A 25,761-nucleotide genomic window follows, 5' to 3' on the forward strand; every position below is an offset into this window, starting at 1 on the left:
CGAGACAGAGATTACAAGCTTGTATATGTTTAAAGTACAAGTATAGTTTTGCTTTTGTTCTAGAGCTGTCAGTAAAGTGCTCATTGCACTGAATCATGAACAGGGTTACAGTTATGTTGTAAGGTTTAGTGCTGCCAGCTTGTAACTGTGTCAGATTGAATCACATGTCTGCTAATCAGCTCTGAGCACAATAGACTCCGGCCCAATGGCCACTTCAGTTAAAGTCAACGTCAAGATCCCCGAAAGTGGGCGTTAATGACATGGGCCATATTTAGACAGGCATACTGAGCTGATTATTTTCACCTTTCCAGTTTCCTCCTTCAGTATTGTGTACCTGCTCTAACACTTCTGCAGACAATCCCGCTGTCGGACATTACCTTTCCACATAAAAAACAGCCAGCAGAACAAAATGATTCTGTGTCTGTTTCAAGAGAACAAAAGCAGCGTTGAAAGAAGAATGAAAACTACTGATTAAATAAATACAGACATAGAGTCAGCCTGAGGTCATGTAAAGGGCTTGTACACTACATCATGTGTTGACTAGAAACTGTGGAAGTATTGCGTTTTTATATACAAATAAACTATGAAGATTTTCTCCGATGTTCTGTTTCATTCTCCACCATACAGTACATCACTCCGTCACGCCGTCCCTGCTTCAGGAAGGACGTTTTACTCCCTGGGGTTTGACAGGATCTGACCCTGATTCCTTCAGGTTATAATTAGCCATCATGTACTGTCTGGTCCCTATGGCACTGCAGCTCTGTGGCTCAGGCCACCATATTAAAGCTGTAGCTGTGGACCGCTCGTCTAAGCTGATCTTCCTGACCTGGATACAGGCAGCGATAGACGTCACCTGGCTTCAGCTTCCCCGTTTAATCTAATCTTGAGACTAGATTAATCCTGCTTCACCTTATTTATACAGAGACACCGCTTTAGGGTGAAGCTACCGTACATCTTCATTAGAAAGACTTTGGAATGCTAACTTCGATGCTGATTCTAATTTTAGATTCGATTGGATTATGACAGTTAATTAATTCTATAATGCAGCACTTTGTTTTTTTGGACAATTTTTGGTCAGAAAGTGTTCGAAACTCTGACACGGACGGAGCGTCTTCTGTAATTCAGCTGATAATCCGGTCTCGTTGCTACAGCGGAGGTGAAGTCGTTATGATTTATGTTTTGATGTTTATTTAACGTCAGAGCATGAGGCAGTAAATTCTCTGCCATGGGAAAGATCTTCGCTGCTACACGACAAGCTTTGCCGTTAACGAGCTATTCCATGTCACAAGCTGTGACTCGGGACGACGTGAGCGACGGCAAGTCGTGTCGCTGATGTGACGAGCCCGCATCTAAAGTGGAGAAAAGTTTACGCAGCGACTCTGAGCAACGACTACAAATGGACGTGAGTGATGGCAGTAGAGAGCACATGATCGTATGATATGATGCAGATAAACGCTGCTTCACTCGACATAACTGATTTGCAGTGCCAGCTACTCCACCCGCTGATAAACCTTGTTACTGCGGCAACCAATAATATGAACCTTTACTGATGACAACGACGTATTCGAACGTAGATCGCTTTCGAGCGAGAGGAACATGTGGACATCTTGTTCTCTAATAAATTGTAACCATCAGCACATCGCAGTATTATACTTACAGCACACCCTGTCTTCTTCTAATGACCATGAACAGATGGTGATGTTCTGAAGGAAAGCTCTGTGTATGAAGGAAAGCTTGTGTTTACATTTACGACCTGGAATAGTTCCTTCTCTCGACTCCGGGGTTTGTCTCGCACCCGGAATCTGACCCTAGTGTTCTTTTCTCATAGAGAGTAATGTATTAAGGAGATAAGCATGTAGAAATAGTAGCTGATAAGGAAATGATGCGAGTGGTTTAAGTGCATTCGTCACACGTGTGTTTGTTCAGCTGGATTAAGTGACCTGTGGCCTTTCCTGTGATAGAGCTACTTTTTATTGGTCACATACTAGTAACTGGATGTTCAGCATTTTCCATCTCTGATGGAAAAAATCTAATCTTATCTTTTTTTAACAGACCATAATAGATGAGGGAGCAGCTCCAGGAACTCCTCACTCCTTACATGGTTTATTTCTTTTTTAATAAAAAACATCCACCGTGATGGTGAAAGGAAAGAGAAAATGATACAGAAGGATTAGGAACTAATTGTTTTTGTAATTTTGTTAAACATGTTTTTATATTTCTTTACTCTAGAGCTTGATATCATCTTCATTTGAGACATTTTATGGATCAGATCAAACCCCTGAACTTAATCTTACCAAAATCTGGGGCTGGATTAAATGAAACTGAACTGTATTTAATGAAAATTCTTTATCCGCTGCCGTAGTTGCTGATCCCCTTCTGCGAAGTTCAAGATGAACGGCTACGCTGCTCCTACGTACCCCATGGGAAACTTCAGTAACTCCCAGCTGAAGTAAGTGAGCCTGAATGTCAGATGTTGCTCTACAACGTGCCAAACTGTCCCAGCCAAAGCTACTGTTCCCTACAGCCTGCACCTTCCATCCTCACAAAACATCTGCCTCAAAGTCTCAATGTGCTTAAAGGAGCAGTTGGTTATTATAAGTTCCTCAGATGCTGGCGCAGTAAAAACACGAACAATGTTCCAGACCTTTCCTCCCACTGATCACACCCACGTTCACCTGGGGGCGGTGCCAATAATAAAACGAAACCAACCAGATCCGTCACATCACTGTCGTTAATCAGGTTCTCTGATGTGACTCGTTTCTATGGCTGAAACAATCTCATTATTAAAAATCGAACAGTTAACGCTAGCATGCGAATCGGCACTAGGGTGGAACGGGTGGAATTACTTTTAATAGAATAAATCAAACATTTCACACAGCCTCTGAGTATCCACTAATTTTACAAACTGGTCCAAAATATATATTTGCGATATTTTGACCAAAATGAAAGGCAAGTAAAGGAAAGTTCTTAATGTCTAAACTTTTTAATTTTTAAATGAATTTATTTATTTATTTATTTATTTATTTATTTATTTATTTATTTATTTATTTATTGTAACGGAAAGCTATGAGCTATTTTAAAATGATAATCATCATCATCATCATCTTATTATTATTATTATTATTAAACAGTAGGTTTGGTGAAAATAATATTGTGTTGCTTTTTTTAAATATATTTATAAAATACAATATTATTTTGTTTATTATTATTATTATTATTATTATTATTATTGTTATTATTATTATAAGAAATTGTGTAGCATAGAAATGTCTTTTGAGAACCTACCTGTCGGTTCCCACACACACACACGCACACACACGCGCACACACACACACACACACGCACACACACACACAAAAACCCATTCCATAACACTATGCCTTAGCACACTAACCGTTAGGTTACATTAATTCTGCAGTACAACAGCATTATCCAAACTACATGTTAACGCAGTTACATCAGCTTTTCTGGCTGCTTCCGTCATTTGGAGCCACCATCATTTTGTCGTCCTTGTTATTTGGCTGCATCAATTCCTGATGCACACTTGCACCAACACTGCATTATTTATTTCTCCCTCAATTAGCATAAGAATTACACACAATCAAAATATATCACGTGTCCGGTCGATTATTTAGCGAACATGACACCTGAATCCACCTGACACACACCTGTTCTTATATTCACACTCCATCAGCTCTCTGAAAGGTGCAGCGTGAGAGAGTATCACACACACACACACACACACACACGCGCACACACAGTTTGTGTTAATTAGCATTCTCATTATACTGATCCTACGGACTTGTGTGTGTGTGTGTGTGTGTGTGTGTGTTGTGCTTGTTTCCCCACAGTGGTCACCAATCTCAGTCACCGGAGCTCCCAGTACATGACGCCAGCAAATCCAGTGCGAAGGCAATCTACGGTGTGTCTTCTGTTCTTTACATCCACATGAGTAAATGAGCTGTGGCAGTAAAAGCATCATCAACATTAATGTAATAACGCAGCAGCGTTTCTGAGGCAAACGTGTCGTCTCCATCTGCTGTTTGCTCAGTGCAGTGCAGCTCTCCTTCATCTGAAATCTCTTCCCTGTAATCCCTGCTTTCCTCCGTACTCTGTCCTTATCTGTCTCTCAGCAGCTCATACAGCACGAGGACGCTGCGTCCTATGAACAGGCAGTTTCTCTCCTGTGTGTGTGTGTGTGTGTGTGTGTGTGTGTGTGTGTGTGTGTGTGTGTGTGTGTGTGCTGTGCCCTTGTGATATGGGGTTGAAGCCAGTGTGACACACCTCTTTTTTTGTTAGGTAACACAGTCTATCCCTCCGTATGATTTCATTTTCACACTGAACCCTGAACACATACATAAGTGTTACCCAAACCCCAGATACGTGTTAGATGACTCACTCACGTCATCCAAAGAGCTGTGACATAACAAGTCTTTTTTTTTCCTTTACAGTAAAGAGCCACAGCTGTATGTTCTCTCTCTCTCTCTCTCTCTCTCTCTCTCTCTCTCTCTCTCTCTCTCTCTCTCTCTCTCTCTCTCTCTCTCTCTCTCTCTCACTCTTTCCTCATAACTGCAAATGCTCCATTTAAGGTTTTTGTCCAAACCTCTGCGATGTTCTCCGCTAGAAGGTGGACTGAATGTTGACTTTGTTTTTGTTCATTTTCATTTGTTCATTTGTCCATTGATACTTTTTCCCTCTCGGTCATGCTCCCAGGGACAGATGGGCTTTACTTTCTGCGCTCTTCAGCTAAACATAAAAAGAAAGGTAGTGCACAGTAGAGGGTGCGTGTGCGTGCGTGCGTGCGTGCGTGCGTGTGCGTTGTGAGTGTGGTGTGTGTGTTGTGTGTGTGTGTTGTGTGTGGTGTGTTGTGTGTTTCAGGCAGTTGTTTATTCTCAGAGATGTTGTTTGTGTTCTGTTTTTTGTACTGCCTTTTAGGACCCTTCTATTTTAAGGAGTGAAGAAATCCCTTTCTTTCTTTCTGATTGAGTGAGGGCGGGAGGACTAGGCGGGCAGGGAGGGAGGGAGGGAGGGCGCGAGGGCGCAAAAGAAGGGAGGGAGGAGGAGGGAGGGAGGGAGGGAGGGAGGAGGAGGAGGAGGGTAGGAGGAGAAAGCAAAGAAAGAAAGGAGAGAGGGCTTTCTTTCTTTCTTTCTTTCTTTCTTTCTTTCTTTCTTTCTTTCTTTCTTTCTTTCTCTCTCTCACTCTCTCTCTCTCTCCCTTTCTCCCCCTCCCTCCCTTCATTCCTTCCTGCCTTCCTGCCTTCCTTCCTTCCTTCCTTCCTTCCTTCCTTCCTTCCTGTCTTCCTTCCTTCTGTTTACACTACCTCCTGTACACAAGCTCACCCACATGGTCTTCAGCTCTACTCCCCTACCCTTATATAACATCACTGAGACCAGATTTAAAGTTTGTTCAGTGGATTATGTTTCAGATTTTTATACCACAACACTGTTTATCGCTTGACTCCGATCGGTCGGATGGTGTTGGAGCAGTTCTCTATGAACGTGTTAATACACTTGTTTGTAAGCTGTGAGCATTTCTATAGCAACAGCTCTATCAGACGTGCAACACGATCAGATCCAGATTATCGATGAAGTCATTTTTTTCCTCTAACACTAAACATTGTTTGTAACATTTTCTCCAGGGTTTCTCCTTCAGTGAGACCCGTGTGAGGTTTCAGGGTTTTCAGTGACATCACAAGCTGCATTTATTTTTATTGTATTCATTTCTAAAAGAGAGGGGGGAAAAAAAAGAGAGAGAGAGAAGAGCGACGCGAGCGTTTCTCGCAATAATGTTCTTGCCTTGTGGATTTTCCACATCATTAAACGTAACTATGATTGGATAAAAATGTATTCCTTTAATAAATGAAAGCCGTTCGTGTTGGATATTGGCTGTGGTGTAACAGGACGTTGTGCTGTATTGGAGCTGATTGTTTCCCTGTAACAGCATGCTCTAGTTGTGGTTTATTCCTTTCTACATATTTGTGTTTTGAGACTCTCGGCACGATGTGTTGTATACTTAGTGTAAACTTAGTGTAAACTTAGTGCTAGGGTTTTAATAGACATTTGATTCATGGTGCTGTATATTTTCCCTTACACTCTGTCTCCTTGACTTCTTAGAGCAAAGAAAGAGCTACAGTAAAAACAGTCTGAACAGCAGCATGACCGACACGTCGCAGTACCTCGTCGAGGTAAAAACTCGCCTCAGTAAAACACCCTTCGCTTTTATTCATAATCTCAGGCCCGTTTATTTTTTGAAATCCGATCTCAATTGAATAAAAAAAACAATCCCCACACATTTCAGCACCTGACCACGTTCATCATGGACCGTAAGGACGCCATGCTCACCATCGATGACGGCATCCGGAAGCTGCGTTTGCTGGATGCTAAAGGGAAGGTGTGGACGCAGGAGATGCTGCTGCAGGTGGATGACAAGGCGGTGAACCTCATCGATCCAGACATAAAAGTGAGAAAATGCTGACTTACTTTATGGCTTTTTACACGAGTTCCTTACAGTAAACTGGATAAACACAATCCTGGGTTTCTTGTTGTTTGAGGTTTCACACTGCTCATACTTTACACAGGGTTAACAACGAATCCTGGTTCTTAAGAATCTGATGTCTCACACTGTACATTCTAAATCCTGCTCCAGACTTCTTACCCTAATTTGCACCTTTGCACCAACAACAACCCTGACTCCATAAATACAACATATCTCCCCTTTAAATGTGATGTTTTTACATCACTGAGGTCAAATGCAAGGGGCACGGTGGCTTAGTGGTTAGCACGTTCGCCTCACGCCTCCAGGGTTGGGGGTTCGATTCCCACCTCCGCCTTGTGCGCCTAGTTTGCATGTTCTCCCCGTGCCTCTGGGGTTTCCTCCGGGTACTCTGGTTTCCTCCCCCGGTCCAAAGACATGCATGGTAGGTTGATTGGCATCTCTGGGAAATTGTCCGTAGTGTGTGAGTGTGTGAGTGAATGAGAGTGTGTGTGTGCCCTGTGATGGGTTGGCACTCCGTCCAGGGTGTATCCTGCCTCGATGCCCTAAGACGCCTGACATAGGCACAGGCTCCCCGTGACCCGAGGTAGTCGGATAAGCGGTAGAAAATGGCTGAGAGAGTGAGGTCAAATGTTCAGGTGCGCTGGTCTGTACTTGAGCATGTACAGTATTGTATCTTCATAGCTGTATCATCTTTTTTTGGTCATTTTAAGTTTTATTTTCCAGCATCTCAGATTTCCCTCTCGCTACAGTGCACAGGTCTGTGAGGTTCAACAGGAGCAGGGGAAAAGCCTTGACATCATTATGACATCACTATGGCATCACTTCTTCTTTCATATCAGAGATTTCAGATCGCTGTTTAGGTTAATATTTGATTTAAAAAAAAACCCAGAGTAAATTTTTGCACAGCACTTGTCTCATCTTTATTAGAAATAAAGTGCAGATGTGTACAATATGTTGTATAGACACACCACGGATATAAAAAGTCTACACAGCCTTATGAAATTCCAGGTTTATAAAATGAATTAAAATATAAAGACAGATGTTTTATAAGTGAATCGCACCTTAAGGACCGCTTCAGTTTCCTTGCACTCAGTGTAGCGACAGTAAAAGTATCTTGAATCTTTAATGTGATCTTCCAACAAACAAAAAATCCAGAGAGGAAAAAAAGAAAATCATATATTTAATAATTGGGAACATTTTAAACTAAAACTCCCTAGCATGGCTGATTGCGTACTGTAAGTCTGAACCTCCCAAATAATAATAATAAGCAACTTTTACTATTATTACAACATCCACTTTCTCTCGATTTCACTCGACCGAGTTTGTTGCTGATTACGTAGCACAAAACGTCAGCAAGAGAAACGATAGCTAACTGTTCACGGTGTATACTGTTAGAAAACGACACTGCATTGTAATATAAAATGTCTGATCGTATTCATGGCATGGAGGGGAAAAAAAAATCAGAACTTTCAGAAGTGAACATTTCTTAGTTTGTACTTTGTTGTACGACTTGGACAAATGTCCAGAGCGAGCTCGTAGTTCTGTGAAATTGTTAATGACATCCGCATGAACTATTTCTGCATGATTAACAGAGAGTGGTGCACAGATCAAGCAAGTGTGAGGAGAGAAGCGTACGGGTGACGGCAGTGTCGTCAGGCTGAGAGCAGCTGAAACACCGCTGAAGAGCTACATATCAAGTAGAAAAAGGGAGTTCTGTGTATGTGCACCTTCAGGTTGTTTTACATGTTGCCTGAGGTCCCGAAAGCGTCCACCAAAGTGTCAAATCAGTTCAGTAGAGGATTCCGACAGAATAAAATCAAATAAAAACAGATTAAATAAAGCATGAAGACAAAGACATGGTTAGATGACGAGACCTCAAACGGCTCGACGATTGGATTTCAGATTGGAGTCTGTTTTATCAGATAACTTTAAAAACAGTTACAAGGCATCATCGGAAACGAATCAGTCACCTTTTATACCTCCTTCCGAGAGCACGGAACTGTTCAGAGAAGAGCCGAGTAGAAGTTTATAAGTTTCTTCGACGGAAAATGGGGCAAAGACGAGATTTCAGCTCGGAGATGCGGCTCGGTGCAGAAGCATGTAGAGCTTTCCAAATCAACAACACCTTTTAAATTAACTGGGTATTTAACCGTTAGTCAGTGCAGGGCGGACGTGGGGCAGGAGTCCGTCATCACGGTACTCAGCTGTGCGAGAAACGCATGGAATTCATGTTTTTTTCTTTTAAGAATGAGCTGGAACACTTCCCTCTGGGCACGGTGCAGCACTGCCAGGCCATCATGAACTCCTGCAACTACGACTCCATCCTGGCTCTGGTGTGTAAGGAGGCAGGACAGGGCAAACCAGACCTGCACCTCTTCCAGTGTGATGACATCAAGGTGACAAACACACAAACATCTTATGTACTGGATGATTTTTAGTTCTTTTTTGGCTTTTATTTAGATCTTGCTCTATGTTTTGACCGGTGTATTGGTTAACATCCCTAACACACACATATACACACACACACACACACACACACACCTATAAAGAGATTGTGGGCTGAATATTTGTGTGCCTTTCAAGTAGCTTCACATTATTTTTTATTATTATATCCAGTATAACTTGTCTGCTCTGATGTGTGTGGTACTGATGACACAGCAGTAACTTTTAACCTCTTTTGGTGTAACGAAGAACGATGCTTGTGTTCCTGACATTTTTCCTGACTTCTAGGGTCACTTTAAACATCCCGTCATATAAATAGTGAACATCCACAAGGCAGGAGAAATAATCATCAATCTTACAACATGAAGAGGTCACTTTAACACCCCCCCCCCCCCATAGAGATATATAATAGAATTATATTTATTAGGGTGAGTCAAGATTCAAGGTTTTATTCATGACGTGTACAATCGTGTACATTCTATAGCGTGAAACTAAAACCCAGCGTACTCCGGCTGCAGGTAACTAAACCGGATGAAAAATAAGAACGAGTGGACGCGATTGAAACGTGGGGTGGGGGGTGGGGGATCTAATCAGATGGAAAGCTTAAAACAATTTAAATGGAAAAATCTATTCTATTCTTTGAACCCTGAATAATTTTTTTTTTTTATAAAAATATATTTATAAAATGGAGTTTATGTAGACAAATGCTAAACCTCTGTGACCTTATGGCATTATGGCACTATGGCATTATGGCACTATGGCATTATGAAGTGAATGGAGATGATTTGATTGGATATCATGACAGCATGAAGATACCAAAAATATACAATACACTGATCTCGTGCACCAAGAGCGTTGTGAATCTGTCCACGTTGTTGTTATTATTATTATTATTATTATTATTATTATTATTATTATTATTATTATTATTATTATTATTAACAACAACAACAACAACACTAATAGCAATAATAGTAATAATAACAATAATAATAATATTACTATTATTATTATTGTTATTATTGTTAGTAATAACAATAATAGTAACAATAATAATAACAACAATAATACTAATAGTAATAATAATAATATTACTATTATTATTATTTTTGTTGTTATTATTATTACTATTGTTATTATTATTATTATTATTGTTGTTATTCTTATAATTATTATAATAATAATACTTATTATTATTATTATTATTACTATTGTTGTTGTTCTTATAATTATTATTATTATTATTATTATTATTATTATTATTATTATTATTATTATTACATAAATGTTAAAACCATACAGTAAAAAAAATACTGCTCATTAAACTGGAGCCTTATCTGGATGAACTGCCAAGTCTTCCTGAGTCTCACATCTTCTTCATGTTCTCCTTTTTTTTTTTTTTTTTTTTTTTTTTTGTATTTTGACGTCTTTCTTTCAGGCAAATTTGATCCAAGCAGATATTGAGAGCGCCATCAATGACCACAAGGGCGGCAAGGCCAAAAAGCGGCCAGAGGTTCTTAAGTAAGGCTGATTTCACATGACTTCTGTGGTTTTCCTACATTAGTTCTCACTGTCTGATATTAAAGTGCATCTTTAGCATCCTCACCGAGATGTTCTCAGAAGGAACCACGGCTTACGGACTGGTAGTATAATTTCTCTACAACAAGCGCTTCTGGAGTAGATGCAGTCACAATAAATCCAGTGTGAGAGGAAAGAGGAAAGAAAATCAATGTCTGTGACATTTTACATCGTGTACTGTGTCTAAAGCAGCACTTGAGCACTAAATTTAACCGTGTGAGCGCTCGAAGCCGGTCTCTATAGCCGTGCTGAGCTCCACATCACTTCTGTAGCTGCTCCTATGGATGTGCTCATAACATGACATAAAGTGTCTTAGAATGTCCATCCAATACAGAAACTATATCTCCGTGTCTCTGTAAGAATGATCCGGAAGAGCGATGGGACCATTCCACCTCCTCCTGGTGGTCCCGCCCCCGTTCCTCCAGCAGCTGTCAATCAGGGGGCTACGAACAGCAGAGCGGCAGCTTGGCCACACACGGCCAGTGGACATCAGAACTGTGAGTTCAGCAGACATGCTAATTTACAGAATTCAGTGATCAAGCTAGCACTTATTCACTTCCTGTGTGTGTGTGTGTGTGTGTGTGTGTGTGTGTGTGTGTGTGTGTGTGTGTGTGTGTGTGTGTGTGTGTGTTCAGATGATATCCAAAAGCCATACAGGGAACAGGAAGACTCTCCGGAGATGACTGCAGTGCGAATAGACAGAGACGTGGTAAATATCATGATGATGATACAGAGATACATCATCTCCGTGCTCAGACTCTTTCCTTTCGTCACATAAACGGATTTTTCCCTCCTTCATTTTACAGCTACAGTAATTTAATGTTATTAATATTTTACCTTTAATCTGCTGTTCCTCAGCATTCATTTTTCTTTTTCTTCGGACTTATCTCTCTGTCTTGGCTCGATCATGCTTTTTGTTCTGTTCTCCCGACCAGTGTATGTATGTGTGTGTATGTGTGTGTGTGTGGTAATTAGCAGAGATGGGAGTAAGTCACACATGAGCAAGTCACAAGTAAGTGTCAAGTCATGAATGTCAAGTCAAGTCGAGTCTTTTTTAATATTTGTCAAGCAAGTCTCAAATTTGCGACAAGTCTGACTCGAGTCCCCCATCTCTGGTAATTACATCCAGATATAAATGTATTTTTTGAGCAGTGGGACCGTTATCATCTGACTCAGGGGCGGTTCTAGGGTTTCACCTTTAGGGGTTTTAGCCCTCAGTGAGAATTTAAAACAAGAAGAGTATTATATTTATTATATATTATATGACTACATAGTAAGCCAAAAGTTATGGTATTATTTAAAATGGCAAAAGTGGACGCCAAAATTTTATGCATCATGTAATGATGTCAGTCTCGAATCAAATCAGTTCATGTATGTGTGTATTCTCTACGAACTGTGTGTCCAATGAATGCAGTCATTAATAAACAAATATTCACAAGACAAAGACCAAATCAATAAATGTTATGTTTATTTAGTATTGAATGGATTTTTTGCATTAATTTTTTGTTTGTGCTACAACTCTGGTAATAAGAATAGTGAAATTTCACTGCTTTTGGTTGCCGTCTTTGCGTCTTTCTGCCGAATAACGTTATAGATAAACGCCTCCAGCTCTGACTGCGCGTGCACGCTGCGCGTACCTGTGCTTCTCCGGTCAATTAAAGCAGACAGCTGAAGACGCTCTTTTGAAACAATACAATGCACGCGCGTAAAAGCAAAGTAAAAAAATATCGCTCTTGGATCAAACTGATAAATAATGTTCTTTCCCATCGACGACATGTCCTGCATTTTAACGTCATTTTTATTGTTTATTTATGAAAGTAAAAATTATACTTATAGTTTTGAGATCACAGACAGGGGGCTAAAGCCACCCTAAAAAAGGGCTAGAACTGCCCCTGGTCTGACTCATTTCTTGACAAGGCCAAAGTTTTGCTCAGTTTAGTTGTTATTATTTTTCAGCAGGAAGAAAATGTTAATACACAAAATTCTCATTCAATTTTTAAGCTTATTTTCATTGTACATTAGTTTAATTTCTCGGGTAATACTTAGCCACCGGGTCTGATCTCATTTTGTTTCTAGCAAAACCTTTTATTTATTTTTATTCATTTCTTTCTAAGCAACTATAAGAAGTTTCCAGCCCTTTCGTTATTTTATTGGAGATACTTTACTCCGAGGTGGCCCATGATCGTGAACATGCAGTTACATGTTATAACAGTGCAGTGTATCTCTGACGTTCACATTCGCAGTCTTTCTACATCAGTCCTTAATAAATAAAGTAATAGACATACATGGATTAGTAAAGCGAGGTCTAGCGGGTTGCTTTATAATCAGGGAATCTGCTTTTAGACATAATCGACTGCTCCGGCTTTCCCATCTTTAGAGTCGAGCCAGATTGAATCAAGCGTTGAGACACGTAACTGATTAGTTTTCGAGGCCCAGTGCGAGATCTGTACACGCTGATCTCCTGCAAGACGGAGATGATCACAGCAAGAAAGGTCTGGGGATCATGCATCATGATAACCTGCATGTGAACAGGAGCTGTAAAGCTACATCCATATATAGCAGGGATTTCATTTTAGTCATCGAATCAACGAAATCGATCAAAAAACGATTTTCTTTTCTTTTCTTTTTTTGTAGCAAATCCTGAACCACATTCTGGATGACATCGAGCACTTTGTCACCAAACTTCAGAAAGCCGCGGAGGCTTTTAACGAACTTTCCAAGAGAAAGAAATCAAAAAAGAGTAAAAAGAAGGGACCAGGAGGTGCGTATTTATTATTATTATTATTATTATTATTATTATTATTATTATTAATATTATTATTATCAATATTTATATTGATATTATTAGTAGTAGTATTATTATTATTAATACTAATATTAATATTGTTATTTTTATGATTATTATTTTTATTATTTTTTATTATTATTATTATTATTATTATTATTATTATTATTATTATTAAGGAAAGACATTTACTGATATGCGCCTAGGCCAGAGGTTTAATTAGATAATCAGATAATAATCAATAGTCTTGTATAACATGTTTAGAGTGTAAGGTTTGAGATTTAAGATCGTTATTAGTTTTTGACTCGAGGCTCGTTCTCGTGTCTTTCAGAGGGAGTGCTGACGCTCCGGGCGAAGCCGCCAGGACAGGACGAGTTTGTTGACTGCTTCCAGAAGTTTAAACACGCCTTCAACTTGCTGGTGAGCATCTTTAATCGTCATGCGTTCTGCATAATCGGATGGACGGCCAAACACACACGCACACACACACACACACACACACACACACACACATACGAATAGAAACAGATCCTAGGATTAGATTTATTTTCCTGTGCACATTATACTAATCCACAGAGACGACAGGTGGGAACAAGAGGCAGTTAGGAAATGATACAGGACGGTGTTCCCACCTGTCATGTCTGTGGATTAGTCAGAACTGGAAATGGTAGGAAATGAAATTATATTCGAGTTGATAAAATTGTTTTTCCACACCAGGCAGTGCTGAAAACCCACATTCAGAACCCAAGCGCCGAGGATCTGGTTCATTTCCTGTTTAATCCACTCAAAATGGTAAGTTGGACATTTTCCAGGAAGTGACTCAGTCAGTAAGGACTGAATGAGCAGCATGCAGCTTGTTATACTGGGAGACAGAAGGTGGGGAAAAGTGCATGTGTTCCCTGTTCCGATTAACGAGTACAGGAAGTAAAAGGTGACGCGTTCTTGCACGAATAAACGGCGGCGTTTGGTGCGAGGATGCCGTGCGTCTCACTGTGAATGTCCCCTGCGTTAGGTGGTTCATACATCAGGAGGAGTCGACCTGGCTAAAAGCGTAGTGGTTCCCCTCCTCACCAGAGACGCTGTCGAGTTCCTACACTCTGCGGGCACTGCTGAAGAGCGCCACCTGTGGGTCACGCTGGGAGACGGCTGGACCAAATGCAGGTAACGACTCCTTTATATCCTATAACAGCCGACCCACTACATAATTACTGTAATGTACTCCATTAGTCCAGACTACACACTTTTATTAACAGATTAAATACAGTTTCATTTCAGTGGAGGATTTGATATACTGCCTGCTATTCGTTATTCTATAACATTAACAAGGACGTTTTCATACAATGACTTAACGATATTTTTTTTCATGATTGTTGGCCAAAGATGCTTCATTCTGCCGCAGGTTTTTTCAGGGTTATTGTTTTTGGTGTTGAGGTCTTACCCAAAATCTGAGGACAACCCGCACAAGCGTTTCAAAATTGCTAGACTCTGTTCATTTCTGCGATCCTATTTCTCACTCACTCACTCATTTACTACCGCTTATCTGAACTTCTCGGGTCACGGGGAGCCTGTGCATATCTCAGGCGTCATCGGGCATCAAGGCAGGATACACCCTGGACGGAGTGCCAACCCCTCACAGGGCACACACACTCTCATTCACTCACACACTCACACACTACAGACAATTTTCCAGAGATGCCAATCAACCTACCATGCATGTCTTTGGACCGGGGGAGGAAACCGGAGTACCCGGAGGAAACCCCCGAGGCACGGGGAGAACATGCAAACTCCACACACACAAGGCGGAGGCGGGAATCGAACCCCTAACCCTGGAGGTGTGAGGCGAACGTGCTAAACACTAAGCCACCGTGCCCCCTCTATTTCTTATTTTAACTCAATTTTAAGCTTAAAAGAAGTTTCTGCAGGTTGAACAGTTAAGTCTTTACACGTTATAGCTATTATGTATTATTTTTATTTCACTCAGTACGAGAGCAGTGGTGGCTCAAGCAGTTAAGGCTCTGAGTTGTCGATTGGAGGATCAGATTTTAAGCTCCAGCACTGACAAGCCATTACTGTTGGGCCCTTAAGCAAGGCCCTTATGTGGTGCTGTATCATGGCTGACCCTGTGCTCTGACCCCAGATCACATCTCATGTAAAGAAAGAATTTCCCTGTGCTGTGATGTAGATGTGACAAAATAAAGGCTTCTCTTCCCCTTGCATGCAATTGAATAATCTGTCTTTGGATTAAATTGGATCGAAAAGCCGTAAACACCTCAATCGAGCAGATTAAGATCGATCTGTATGAAAGTTCGATTGAACCGGACTAATGCCCCTTTTCCACCGAGGCAGTTCAAGTGCTGGTTCGGAGCCAGAGCCTAATTTAGAACCAGTTCTTTCTGTTTCGACCGCCAAAGCACCGGCTCCGAACCAGGAAAAGTGGTTCTTAAGTAGCACCAAAACGTTGCTGGTCTAGACTTAAGAACCGCTTGGGGCGGGAGCTGGGGGCGGGGCTACTGCTAGCGTATTTGATAATGTACCTTAAGTTTACTAATGTTTAATACACTTTTACGTGATATGATACATTATCAGCACACATGATAGTAGGTAGCTACATGCTAAGGCTAACGTTTTTTCTGTGTTAACGATAAAATAACGTTATGTACTTTAGCGATTACAACCTCCGTTTATACAGATTACATGGAGCTGCACGTACACGTTTTATTCGCCACGTTTGGATGCCGATGTAGGTTCGCAAAGCCATGAGCATTAACAGTAAAGCAACATCCGCCATTGTTGTTGTGTTTGTGTTTGCCGCTGCTGTGCTAACGTTGCTGGGACACGTGACACGTATACAGTGACGTCACACTCGGCGCTGTGACGGCTCTCTAGCCGGTGGAAAGGCAAACCGGTTCTTAGAAGGTTCGCCAGTGGAACCAACTTTGAACCAGCACTAGTGCTAGCTCTGAACCAGCACCCGGTATTTTGCAGTGACATTGTGCACATGCCAGTGCAGCGTCGTGTATGTTTTTTCATCTTAAAAGTACTGTAAAGTGGAAAGAATCGGTTGTTGGATGAGACAGAATATTTGTTAAAAGACAACAAATCTTCTCAAATTTAACATGTTTAAGGAAATAAGAAGCTTGGAGGATTTAGTTGGTCAGTAGAACAAATTAAAAACTATGGAAATTACAGTTGTAATGTTTAGGGCACATTGAAGACTTGCAACAACAAAATAAGGTCTCAGACTTTTGGACCCTAACGTATCTTTGTGTCTTTGTGTTTCCAAACACTGCCATTTTGCTGCATGGTTCACTAGACTGGAGTGGCCTAAGGATCATTACTTCCCTCCTCACACCCTGCGCTTCCGGGACGGCTGGGAGCCTCCGCTGCTGGTGAGCCGAGAGCAAGGCCTGACTCAGCTGGCTGAGAGCCTGGCTCATGCTGACCTCCACAGACCAGAGGTAGGAAGCACTATGGCCTGTGTACAAGGTCACTGTCTACAGTAACAGAGCTGTGAAGTTTATAGAAAATATTTCTACAAATGAGTTTCATGAATATCACCATGTTGAACAATTTTGTCGTAAATCTCACGCCAATGTAAAACCCGTTCCTGTGTGTTTTTTATTTTGTTCCCTTCAGCAGCAGTCCAACGTGCCGGAGTTCTCCTCTGCAGACGGGTACGGCTTTACCACCACCGCCTACGATCACATGTACCTCCCGGATACACAAGCGGCGGTGGCTGCGTTTAAACAGGCTTTCAGCCAGCACGTAGATCGGTAACGCTCATGTGACTGTCAGCAGGCTCTGGAGAACTGTCTTTTGGGTTCTTGTCCCTCTCTTTTCTTCCGGGTGTCTGCTTTCTCTCCAAGCTTTGTTCGCTATCATTATTGGGAACATTGGGAATATTTTAAATGCTCAATTCCACTTTTACTCCAATCTATTTAACTCTGGTTTCTATTTAAAAAAATTTTTTTTTTTACTCACTTATCTCTGTCCCAAACTTTTAGACACTTCTCCATGGCTGTATCAGTCTGTAATGTAGATGTTTGTCATATACATTTGAATTACATCACATTACATCACCGGTTTAAAGCGATGTAAGCGATCTTAATGTTTCTCGTTAACATCCACTAGACTTGCCTGTTAAGGTGGTCCTTAATAGCCAAACGGCCATCAGCATGGAATAAAAGTGCTTACAGTGTCTTTAAATGTCCATTCAAATGTCCATGTCAGTCAAAAATCATGCATCTTTCATTTTAGACCACTTTATGTTGAAATATTTCCATGCTCTTTGTGTGTAATGTATTTGAATTCCTTGCAGTAACTCCGATGCCTATGGCAGGCCAAGAAGCCAAGATGGCCAGCCAAGAAGTTTTGCCAAATCAAAGTATGACTTTGTGGCCAGGAACAACACAGAGCTGTCTGTGGTGAAGGATGAGGTGGTGGAGGTACACCGTTATATCTCATGTCTTTTTTTTTTTATCTTGAGAGTATACACTGCATCATGATTCTAGTAATATATCTAATACACGAATGGGACAAAATAGAAGCCAGTTGCTCACACCAGTGAGTCGCACGTGGTTATGGATCAAGTCTCCTAAGAGTGCAGCTTACGTCGTCGTCGTACTGAGCCGTTTATATAGAACCGTATCATGTAGGCCAGAAGACTGACAGCAGAAGGTTCTGTTTTTGATTGATAGGTTCTGGATGACAGGAAACAGTGGTGGAAGGTGCGAAACGGAACTGGAGTCGCAGGATACGTGCCAAACAACATCCTTGAGATCACCAAGGCTGTGGATGTGAACGGACGAGGAGAGCCAATTTACAGCCATACCATCCAGGTGAGTCGGATTAAATGACTGAACGATAGACGAGACGTCGAGTCGGTGGCCGAAAAACAAGGCTATGCGCTGCGGGAGGGAGGGAGGAGCATATCCTTTCTCTCCCATCGATCACAGTGACTAGCCAGTCGTGCTCAAGAGGGCAGATACGATAACGCTGTCCCTTGTATGTGATAATTCACGTTGCTGTCTTGTGCCCCTTTTCCACCGAGGCAGATTGAGTGCTGGTTCGGAGTCTGAGCCTAATTTAAAATCAGTTCTTTCTGTTTTGACACCCAAAGCAGGGGCTCTGAACCAGGAGAAGTGGTTCTTAAGTAGCACCATAACATTGCTGGTCTAGACTCATGAACCGCTTGCGTCAGGGGCTGGGGGCGGGGCGGGGCTACTGTGACCAGCAAGACAAAAGGGAACGTCGTTAGCGCCATTTTTAAATCATTTTAAATCAGGATTCGCCGCATTTGGATGCCGATGTAGGTTCACGAGCATTAACAGCAAAGCAACATCCGCCATTGTTGATGTTGATGTTGTGTTTGCTGCTGCTGAGCTAACGTCGCTGGGAAAGATGAGACGTATACAGTGACGTAAGACTCTGTAATGGATCTCTAGCCCATGGAAAGGCAAACCGGTTCTCAGCACCAGCACTAGCTCTGAACCAGCACCCGGTTCTTTCTGGTGGAAAGGGGGCATCGGAGTCCCACGTTATAGAGGAGGCATGAGAGAGCCTTCCTTATCACTGGTAGCTCAGTGCTGTATGCTAGCACACAGCTGGCTGGTGAACCACATTGTTGACAACAGTAGTTTGTATAAGAATTTATAATATAGCTTATTAATAATAGGTTTACTGAGTGTGACCCACGTTTAAGGTTGAAAATGGTTCTCTACCCCATAACCCTTACCCTAAATGTTAGCTGGAGAACAATTAATAGAATATAAACCAGCTGTACTCACTCGGGAACGGTCAGGTTCGGATAGAGGACACGAGGTGTTTCGGTCATGGCTGATTAGGACTGAAGGAAAGATGCAGACAGTTTTCAGCCTCGAGTCTGACTCCATACTTGTACTTATTCTTGTCTAATCAGCAGTCAAGCCATGATAAGTAGAAACCAACACATGACTTAGTTTATTAGTTCTATCACTTCACCAGTAGGTGGAGTATTTTTTCTTCTTCATTTTTAAATGAATAAAATGTAAAAGACTTTGACTTTGACTCTGAATCATAAAAGCCTCGATGAATTAGTGACCATTAATACGTTAGACATTGTTGACACTCGCACATGACAGTGTATCGTGTCATGTATCTGTTTTTGCTTCTGCCTTTTTTTTTTTTTTTGGATCACTTTTTAAAAATTCAACCTTTTCTTCACACGTTTATTCAACCGAAAGCTAATGATGCCAAAGAAGGAGTTTGAGCTGTTTAAGGTAGGGGCAGGATGATTGTGTGTGTGTGTGTGTGTGTGTGTGTGTGTGTGTGTGTGCAGCGTGCTTCTACCTAAATACTCTCCCCTTTACACTAATCTAATCATTTAGATTTCCTTCTTCAGTGTATGTTCCTGTGTATGAATAAAATCTGTTTGCACTTCCTACACTATAGGATTCTTGACATAGCACTAGCAAGAAACAGTGAGTTTGGCTAAATATCTAAACATATATCCCAAGTGTTTGTATTCATTTGATCAACAAACGTCCTTTCCACCCACTTTAGTATAAAAGACCTTCAGCTTTAGTCTGTACTGATGCTAAAGCGTGCGTTTCCCCGAGCAGTAGAATGAGTGTGCTGTTATTTTGCAGTGATTTTGTTGTGTTGTCTAAAATCAGTCACAGTTTTCATTTGTTTTATTTTTTCCCCCTCCACAAGCAATTGCTGGGTGAATTAAATGAGGTAATAACATCACGAGTGCACAAATGGACCACACAGATGATTGATGGAGTGTAATCTGAGGTTAAATAGATATATACTGTATACATAGAACAATCATTTCTACACTCGATGTGTCCTCCATTTTTTTTTTATAGAAAACAACTGAACCGAAGACTTTCGGCAGGTTAAATCTGACAATCTGCTTTTCTTTCCATCGTTCTCCAGAAGCAGAAAACGGACTACGTGCCCAAACCCGGAACGCCATCCATCCCTCCAGCTCCCACTCCTCTTCCTCCAGCTCCTGCACTTCCCACGTACTCCCTGCCTCCCAGCACACCTGCTCCCTTAGAGCATCGTGGGAACTCGCCATCCAACGTCAGCCGCCAGAGCAGCAGCACCTCCAGTGACAACGGCAGCATCACTATGAGAGAGCAGAAAGAACACAGCGTGACACCCGCTAATCGTACGCATGCTGATTAATTCAGTAAAGTGTGATCAGAATAAGGGGGGCAAGGTGGCTTAGTGGTTAGCACGTTCGCCTCACACCTCCAGGGTTGGGGGTTCGATTCCCGCCTCCGCCTTGTGTGTGTGGAGTGTGTGTGCCTCGGGGGTTTCCTCCGGGTACTCCGGTTTCCTCCCCCGGTCCAAAGATATGCATGGTAGGTTGATTGGCATCTCTGGAAAATTGTCCGTAGTGTGTGAGCGTGTGTGTGAATGAGAGTGTGTGTGCCCTGTGATGGGTCGGCACTCTGTCCGGGGTGTATCCTGCCTCGATGCCCAGTGACGCCTGAGATGGGCACAGGCTCCCCGTGACCCGAGAAGTTCAGATAAGCGGTAGAAAGTGAGAGAGTGATCAGAATAATAGCAGATGTGTGACACATCAAAGGGTCAGGGTTATGGTTAGGGTTATGGTTAGGGTTAGGGCCAGGGTTAGGGTCAGGGTCGGGTTAGGGTTATGGTTAGGGTTATGGTCAGGGTTATGGTTAGGGTTATGGTTAGGGTTAGGGTCAGGGTTAGGGTTATGGTCAGGGTTAGGGTTATGGTTAGGGTTAGGGTTAGGGCCAGGGTTAGGGTTAGGGTTAGGGTTAGGGTTATGGTCAGGGTTAGGGTTTAGGGCCACACGCCTGCTTAGAGGGAAGAGTCACTGCAAATCAATACAGTCATGAAGGAGATTATTCAGTGAGGTGCTAGATTTTCAACATCATCATCAAAACACCAAATAAGCAAATGTTCATTGCCCAAGCATAGCTCTAGAGACGTGTAGCTTTACCAAGGCTCTAAACCTCCATTGTAGTAACACCATCTCTTTAAACTTCTTGTGTCCCAGCAGGGCGCAAGTCCAACATGGAGGAGGTCCAGGACGAGCTGGTGCACAGGCTCACCCTCGGTCGCAGCGCTCAGAAGAAGTTCCAGGCTCCACCACGCGGCTCCACACTGCCCACTGCCAACATCAGCTACGACTCCACACCAGAGGCCGTCAAATCCTGGCTCGAGGTTAAAGGCTTCAGCGCCGTGTAAGTGTGGCTGAGGATACGGTCAGTTTGGTAGAGGGTCGTGCACACTCCTGTTTCTCTGTGTGTTCATTCACTTCTACAGCAGTTAGTTCAGCTCACGAATCTGACTGGATGCTCGTCCTCCCAAGAGTGCTGTAGGTGTTTAGTAGATCAGATACCAACTCCTCATGAAGGAAGCTCTGGTACCTACTTATGTCATAGCACTGGGAGTTTATTTACAAAACATTGTGACTTTTCATTAGCAAAACACTGACAGTATTGTTATATAGAATAGAACGCTGGCGTCTGAGGGTTGGCAGGAAGAGTTGGGGGACAGGCGGAAGGTTAGCTGAGGATGAGAGAGAGTTATTTACATTTATTCACTGCCACAAATACAACACTTAACAAAACTAAGGCTGTTCAGCACAAATGGACTCGCAGCTTTTGTGCATGTATGTGTGTCTCTTTCTCACTCTCTCTCCCTTTCTCTCTCTCTCCCTTTCTCTCTCTCTCCCTTTCTTTCTCTCTCTTTCACTCTCCCTTTTTCTCCTTCTCCCTCTTTCGCTCTTGGTCTCTTTCTCCCTCTCTCTCTCCCCCTCCTTTTCTCTTTCTTTCTTTCACTCTCGCTCTCTCTCTCGCATACTCTCTCTTTTTCTTTCACTCGCTCTCCCTCCCTCTGTCTCTCTCGCTCTTTTTCACTCTCCCTTTCACTCTCCCTTTCTTTCTCTTTCTCCCTCTCGCTCTTTGTCTCTTTCTCCCCCTTTCTCTCCTCCTCCCTTTCTCTTTATTTCTTTCACTCTTTCTCTCTCTCGCATGCTCTCTCTCTCTTTTTCTTTCATTCTCGCTCTCTTTCTCTCTCTCTCTCGCATGCTCTCTCTATCTTTTTCTTTCATTCTCGCTCTCTTTCTCTCTCTCTCTTTTTCTTTCATTCTCGCTCTCTTTCTCTCTCTCTCTCGCATGCTCTCTCTCTCTTTTTCTTTCATTCTCGCTCTCTTTCTCTCTCTCTCTCGCATGCTCTCTCTCTCTTTTTCTTTCATTCTCGCTCTCTTTCTCTCTCTCTCTCGCATGCTCTCTCTCTCTTTTTCTTTCATTCTCGCTCTCTTTCACTCTCTCTCTCGCTCTCTCTTCCACTCAGCACAACAGCCCTAAATAAGTAGGTAAAAACGGTGAGAATCAGATGTTACCTGCCGGTTTGTCCTGCCTCCATTGGGTCCACAGCCAGGCCTTGGCCACGCCCACATCACCACATAACCTGTCTGCTTATGTTTTAAACAGCAGCCCTCACAGCTCCTTTGTGATCATGCACTAACACATGACCCTCACACTGTTGCACTCTTTCCAGTCAGTGTAAAAGCCCTGGGGCTGGAGACTGATGCGTACCGGTGTGTTGTGTGTCTACAGGACCGTGAACAGTCTGGGTGTGTTGACTGGAGCTCAACTCTTCTCCCTCAACAAAGACGAGCTGAAGACCGTGTGTCCCGATGAAGGCGCTCGAGTCTACAGCCAGGTCACCGTACAGAAGGCTGCCCTCGAGGTGGGTCAGAGTTTTCACGCTCTCACGCTCTCTACTTCCTTCTTTTAACATTTCTGTCCAGCTTATTTGTTTTGATCAGAGTGAACACTTTTAATCTTTGACATGTCTCTGGGTTAAAAGTAAGTGCTTTGAGAACTCCGGTTCACGCTTAAAGTTACTTTAAGAATCTGTTAAATCGGCCAACGCCGGCAAGGTTGCTTCTGGTTTCTGTCGTGTTCTTCCTGCCTGCAGGTCTTCTTCTGAACTCTCCTATGATCTACTGATAAAGCTCTCAGGCTTTCGAAGGTATTTAATATGACTTAGACTGGTCGCCCTTCTCTGTTGGTGAGGTTCGGTGTATCGCAACGATCTGACACAGCATTTATTAGCACCTGTAGTAGTTATGGCATGTTCCATAACTCTAGAACGCTGAGTTCTTTCAGTAGACCTGACTAACAGAGATGAAGTAGACCAGTCTGAGATGGTCAGCTTCACCCTGCAGACATAAATGTCCACCTAAGCAGCTTCTGCTTTTTTTTTTTTTTTTTTTTTGCTGCTTTGGAGCAGAAATCAATGCAGATGCTCCAGACACATGTCTGTAGTATTGGATGGCCATCACACTGACCTTATTAGACATGTTTCTGTACATTCCCTCTGCTAACAATAATAATGTCAGTAAGCTTCAATCTAAGCTTGTGCAGTTTCTCCTCAGTGCTTCCTCCTCATGTCATAGTCTTTATTTTTATAGGAAAAACCTGTCTACTTTCACAGGACTAATTCTCTCTCTCTCTGTCTGTCTGTGTGTGTGTTTGTGTGTGTGTGTGTGTAGAGGAGCACGGGCTCTGAGCTTCATGAGATCATGAGAAGGAGGCAGGAGAAACTAGCAGCAACAACAGCCAGTGACTCAGGAGTCGAGTCCTTTGATGAGGGGAGCAGCCACTGAACCCCTCGCTCCTTCTCCTCCTCCTCCTCCACCTTCTCCTCCTATCTTGCACTTTTTCATCCTTTTCACAATGTCGTTTTTCAGGACGCGGTGGAGTTTGCAGCCATCATGCGCCGTCGTCAGGAGCTCCTGGACCCGCCTGACCACGGAACCGGCTCGGACGTAGATTAAAGCAGCGGCGCAGGTTCAGCCTCACCGTGTATGACAGAAGAAAGACGTAGGATCTGTAACATACTCGCTACGTAGACCAAAATAAAAGTAACCCAGTGAAGACGATTGTAGATTTAATATACACAAAACCTAGACTGAAGATCATGTAGTTTGTTTTGTAGAGCTGCCAAGTTAAGCATTCGATTAAAAAATAAAAGTCTTAATGTTTATAAATATTTCAAAGGAAATCAAATTATTATTTAAAAAAAATTAGAAGAATTTAAATTCAAATCATCGTGTAGTTCTGCTGTAATTAGTGGAAGGAAAGGGATTACAGGATGTGTGAAAGCGAACAGGACGTATACATGTCGAGCTGAGACTGAAGGACACGCTCAGGAGGACGAAGGATTTCTGCTGGACTTTGATACAGACGTGGACATTTAAAAAAAAAAATTAAACAAAATCAGATTTAGACCTCTATGTGTAAGTAAACGTTTGTATAGTGGACTGTTAGCTTGGAAAGTAAAGCCCACACACACACACACACACACGATGGAATCGATACAGAAATAGTAATGTGCAATGTGACTGGGGAAAGTAAAAGGTGTACATTTACGCTTGCTGGAAAAAAGAGGATATTTATGTGTTTGATAATTTTCTATTTAAGCCTAATGCCAAATGAGGACCTTTATTATTATTATTATTATTATTATTATTATTATTATTATACGCCACATTAAAACATAACGTTTCTGTCCTTCTGCCGTGTCCCGTCTCACATCACTACAGTAGATAGGTTTTCAGGGATATGTTTTTGTACTAGAATCTACAAATGCTGGCTGTTTAAGGTTAAGTTTAACACACATGCATGCAGAATTTCACATTTCTGTCTTAAAAAAACACTTTTGGATACAATGGGAATATTTGGACAGAATGTTTTTGTACTTTTTTTTTCTTCCCGTACAACCATGATGTTTGCTATCACGTTCATTCTGTTTGTATTTGCTGGATTAAACATCTCTCTGAACACCGGCGGTCAGAAGGATACCTAGATTCAAGTTTATGGTACAAAGCTTCTGTTTTTCTGACGTCTGTTTTGTGACTGAAGTGCCATGATGTTAAAGAGCAGTAAATGAACAGCGTTCATTATCTTATCTTTCGTTAGCTGTGTTGTTTGTGAGCCACACACACTTCAACACAACTCCTGCTTTTCAGCTTTACACTGCAATCATTTCACGGATGAAGGCTGGACTTTTTTTTTTTTTTTTTAAACGATTAATAACTAGCACTTAAATGGAAGGATCTTCGGTATGAAGAAATAAACTGGTAAAGAGCTACAGAATAAAGAAATCGATATGAAATCTACTTTGTGTGTGTGTGTGTGTGTGTGTGTGTGTGTGTGTGTGTGTGTGTGTCTGTGTCTGTGTCCGTGTGTGTGTGTGAGACCGGCTGTGTGTCTTCATGCTCTTGGCTTTGTAGAGAAACAGCTTTAGCAGCAACATGGAAGCAGTGAGGTGACCTGAGGTAACTGAAAGCACCACTAGAGGGCAGCATTTAGCTGTGAGTCAGCAGGTACATGTTACTACACCATTGAGAGCCATCAGTGAGCAGCTGATAACGTCACCAAGATAGACTTCATGTTAAACCCAGAATGAATTTTCTGCT

The 25,761-nt window shown here is 42.1% G+C and overlaps 1 protein-coding gene and 1 long non-coding RNA gene across 7 annotated transcripts; one reads left to right on the top strand and one right to left on the bottom strand.

Annotated features, from left to right (window-relative positions):
- Positions 1 to 2,198: 2,198 nt before the first annotated feature.
- On the top strand, positions 2,199 to 25,372 carry eps8a (epidermal growth factor receptor pathway substrate 8a). Of its 6 annotated transcripts, none has more exons than XM_047804057.1 (20): positions 2,199 to 2,449; positions 3,852 to 3,922; positions 6,115 to 6,185; positions 6,299 to 6,460; positions 8,743 to 8,892; positions 10,377 to 10,459; positions 10,877 to 11,013; positions 11,152 to 11,225; positions 13,151 to 13,277; positions 13,633 to 13,721; positions 14,019 to 14,093; positions 14,314 to 14,462; positions 16,615 to 16,759; positions 16,938 to 17,074; positions 17,620 to 17,746; positions 17,999 to 18,139; positions 20,223 to 20,460; positions 21,325 to 21,511; positions 22,892 to 23,024; positions 23,833 to 25,372. In XM_047804057.1, exons 1-20 carry the CDS (start codon positions 2,391 to 2,393, stop codon positions 23,944 to 23,946), a joined length of 2,469 nt encoding a protein of 822 aa, XP_047660013.1. In that variant the 5' UTR covers positions 2,199 to 2,390; the 3' UTR covers positions 23,947 to 25,372. The 6 variants fall into 6 exon arrangements, with proteins under 6 accessions (XP_047660013.1, XP_047660015.1, XP_047660014.1 ...); XM_047804059.1 differs by having other exon boundaries at positions 16,941 to 17,074; XM_047804058.1 differs by having other exon boundaries at positions 2,234 to 2,449; positions 21,328 to 21,511.
- LOC125139621 lies at positions 8,993 to 24,776 on the bottom strand. Its single transcript, XR_007138676.1, has 2 exons — positions 24,630 to 24,776; positions 8,993 to 9,037 (listed from the first exon to the last, which is right to left on the bottom strand). It is a non-coding gene; the product is annotated as an uncharacterized LOC125139621 (long non-coding RNA).
- Positions 25,373 to 25,761: the final 389 nt, after the last annotated feature.

This window comes from Tachysurus fulvidraco, chromosome 19 (assembly GCF_022655615.1).
Source record: "Tachysurus fulvidraco isolate hzauxx_2018 chromosome 19, HZAU_PFXX_2.0, whole genome shotgun sequence".
Classification (NCBI taxonomy): Eukaryota; Metazoa; Chordata; class Actinopteri; order Siluriformes; family Bagridae; genus Tachysurus; species Tachysurus fulvidraco.